Source organism: Orycteropus afer, unplaced genomic scaffold, assembly GCF_000298275.1.
Source record: "Orycteropus afer afer isolate SDZICR_OR568_19922 unplaced genomic scaffold, OryAfe1.0 scaffold00403, whole genome shotgun sequence".
In the NCBI taxonomy this organism is placed as follows: Eukaryota; Metazoa; Chordata; class Mammalia; order Tubulidentata; family Orycteropodidae; genus Orycteropus; species Orycteropus afer.
Window position 1 is genome coordinate 2,483,130 of NW_006921990.1, and position 4,052 is coordinate 2,487,181.

Consider the following 4,052-nt stretch of genomic DNA (forward strand, 5'->3'; position numbering starts at 1 on the left):
GGAAGGGAACACTGTTAGATAGGCAGAGGTAAGTATTGATTTGGGTGTAGAGAAGGGCAATGTACCAAATGTGAGTAATGAACATGGTGGCATTGAAGAAGAGGAAGACATAGAGAGGTACATGGAGGTGAAGACAACAAAGATGAACCCTTTTGCACATACAGTACTGCATTGTCAGTGAAGGCAAATATGGGTATATGGGTGGATAGGCTGAACTAGTAGGTATGTCTATGCAGCGGGGATTGTACCCAAGACCATGTATAGGGTTGGCAGACAATGGTTCTACAAGTGTATTGCTATGTTCTATAAGAATTCCCAGGTGTACAGTAGAGTTGACAAGGGACAAGATTGTAGTCACTTCTTGGTCACAGCCAGCTACCCAGAGGGACTGAGTAGTTGAACCTGTGGGCTCAGGACCATAGTCTCAGGGGACATCAAGCTCAACTGGCATAACATACTGCACAAAACATTGTTTCACCTCCTGCTTTGGCAAGTAGCGACTGGGATCTTAAGCCTGCAAGCAGCCATCTAGATGCAATGATGGGTCTCTCCTCGTCCAGAGCAAAGAAGAATGAAGAAAACCAAAGATTTATGGTAACAATTAGTCCTAGCAACTGGTACACCATGCGATTCACAGCCTTTATGACTATGAGAACAGAAGAACTAGATGGTGCCTGGCTACCACTGTCAACCACTTGGAGCGGGATCTATGTAGAAGATACTGGATAGAGAGGGTGAACGATGTGGAACAAAACTCAGTATTATTTGGGGAAAAAAAGGGGGGGGGGCCAGGTTTGCTGGTCTGGTAGAGCCTGGTGGAACCCATGAGACTATGGCACCTAGCTGCCCTTCAGGTCTGGAATTGAACCCACACCTGTGGCTTCCAGCCAAACAAAAGGCAGGAATATGAGTTGAACATTTACCTGAGGTAGATACACTCCTTGGAGAGAACAATCATGGGAGCAAGAAGGGCTGTTTATGCACAGGGAGACAGCTCAGGGGCAAGAGTGCATGGAGGGATGGACACAGGGAAGAGGTAACTATCGGGAGGAAATGGGAGGGGAGCTGTTGCATTGGGGTAAATTGTAGTCAATATCATGAGACAAAGTGTATGTGAACTGCTGTATGGAAAGTGAATTTGCTCTGTAAATTTTCTCCCAAATCACAATTAAAAAAGAACGTATATCTGTTAATATATTCCAATGTAAAAGATGTAACATACCTTTCCCTTTATTTTTACTAACTAGTTTTTAAATCGAGAAATACATGTATATGGAAGAAAATTCAAAGGCATATAATAAAGACTAACTCTTCCCACCTCAGACCCCCAGGTGACCCTGATAACTACTGTAGTTTTCACAACTAATGCACATATTATGTTTTTGCAAACTGTGCAACCCCCTCACACATTAGTTTCCTGTGTATGCTAGATGCGGGCTATTTACGTGTACACATTATGTGTGAAAAATATGGTGCTAGCTCTTATAAGTGTATCCATTGAAAAATTTTCTGTGTGCATCTAAGTATATATGATACATATATATATATGTATATGTGAATAGTAGTCACACACAATATGAACATCTTGCATACATTGGTCTGCTTCATTTTGTTTAACTTGATAACATATTTTCCATATCTCTCCATATCAATACATATAGATCTTTCACATTTTTCATGGATACACAGCATTCATTTCATGGAGGTAGCATAATTTATTTAAACAGTCATCTGTTAATGCATATTTATGTTGCTTCCAGCTTTCCGCACATACAAGTTAAAATAAATTTATATGCTAGAATTTGTCATGTTTATAAGATTGTTTATACACACTAACTTTAATTTTTCCTTTTGAAATGCCTGTTTCTTTTTGTCCCACCTGGGATTTATTTCTGCATAATAAGTGAGGTAGGAATTCAAGTTTTTTTTTTTTTTCTAGATGATTAGCCAGTTGTTACAAATCATGTATTTTTTTCCCATTGCGTTGAATGTTTCCATTATCATGGAATAAATTCTCATACTTTGTATCTGTGTATACTTCTGAATTCTTTATTCTCCTCCCACGCTCTACTTGTCCATGGCTGCAATAGTACCAAACTACTTTAATCATAGTAGCACATATTTTATTAGCTAGTAAGCTATTTCCTAAGGCCATTGAAGATGGAATTTTTTTTCTGTTTCTTTATTTTATTCCTTTGGTAGATGGTTATATTTTCCTCTTTTTTATTTCTACCAGCTGATTGAAGTCTGTAATGATCAGCAAATCAAAGAACTGTATACTAGTGATCTTCTATATTACACTGGTGCTAATTATTAAACTAGTGATCAAGGTTTTATTACAAGCATTTATTTTGGTAAAAATGATCAATTACACTTATGACTTACTCTTAGGTTTCCCTATAAATGATTTTTGATATAACAAAATAAAATAGTATGTTTGCTTATGTTTATAGAATCTAAAACAAGTGTAATTAATAAAGTAATTGGATTAATTAATTAATGGACTGATTCTTGGATATTTATGGTAACAGAAAACAACGTAATGCACTGCCATGGAGTTGGTCCCGACTCATAGCGACCCCTCCTTGGCTTTCTGAGGTGGTATCACCAGGGAAGTAGATTGCCCAACCTTCCTTCTGATTTATGGTAACAACAGTTAATCTACATAAGAAGCCTGTTTTATTTTTAGCCTCTTAGATTTTTGGCTATAATATTAACCAATATTAAACTAGACTGTATGAATTGATTAATCAAATTATGCTATGAATGACTTTGGCTTCATAATTCAAAGGGAAGATCTTATAAAATGTCTAACTTTGTAATTAGTTTGAATGACAGTCACACTAGAACTATATTTAAAAAACAAGCCCATCTCAGACAGAAAAAGTATGTCAATGTTCCCTTAAAACTGTAATTTTGTTTTAAAATATTATGAAGATGCATCTTCAATTCTGTGATGAAGTATAAATTTAAGAACACTGTTTAACAAATTACATACCTCTGTGGTTAGTTGTGTAGTTTTTGATGTAACATGAAGATTCTTATCATCTTTTGTAGTAGAATTAACAACAGCACCAGATGTCAAAGAGGCCTTCAATGTTTGGTAGCATTTAAGTATTTTTTCACTTTTCTCTTTCATTGATTTCAAGTCATTTTCCCATTCTTTGGAAATGGCAGAACTTCTTTCCTCAAAGTCAGTAGATTCATTCATTATGGCCTATTGAATATGGAAAGCATTGACTATAGGTCTAGAATGAATTACAATTTTTAAAATATACTAAGGAAAATACTTAATTCTTGAAGAAAGTTTATGAAGAAATTTATTATTTTGAAAATTATAGAATAGTATGTTAAAAGAATATAAACATTCTTTGTGGTTTATATTAGTTCCTGATATTTCAGAAGATATCGGATGTGAATAAAACAAAAATAAGAATTGGAGAGGATTCATATTGATCTGTAAGATGATAATGAGGAATCTGAAGAATTGTGCAGTTAAACCATTACACACACACATACACACACACATTATGGCTAATGACAAAACACTAATGGACATCAAATAACACAGCACATTAGTAAACTTAATGATGACATATTTTCCTGTTTCATACCAAACCTCAGTGTTTATGGGAAAAAGAACTCACTGACTTTTTGTAAGAAATCATGTATTTCTGTGCAGGGAATAATAGTCAGTCAGTATTCTCCTCTACAACTGATGGCTAACTAACTCTGAAATTACTCATAACATCTCTCTACTTTCTAATTCCTATGGAATATAGTTTTTGGTCTCATAATGAATGCCTTAGTGGTTCTACCAATAACTTTGTGGCTTATGGTAGTTTCACCTAGCTTGGATCCTGAGGTAGTGTGTGTTGTTGTTGGCACCCTGGATTCTCCTTGGCTCTGGACTACTGACCTTGCCCCATACAAACTTATCAGTGTCTATCTCAGAGTGAATAAGCTACATAACTATTCTGATCCACATCAGTAAAAATCCCTACTCCCTGATCATAGCTAGGTCCTCAATATGACAAAAAAAACAAACCAAA

At 35.7% G+C, this 4,052-nt stretch overlaps 1 protein-coding gene across 1 annotated transcript in view; it reads right to left on the bottom strand.

The window, feature by feature from the left end:
* Positions 1 to 4,052, bottom strand: part of CENPE (centromere protein E) — a 123,432-nt gene that overhangs the window by 18,197 nt on the left and 101,183 nt on the right. Inside the window, exon 42 of the mRNA XM_042782660.1 lies at positions 2,999 to 3,217. Within this exon, the coding sequence (XP_042638594.1) occupies positions 2,999 to 3,217 (219 nt within the window). The remainder of the gene's footprint in view (positions 1 to 2,998; positions 3,218 to 4,052) is intronic.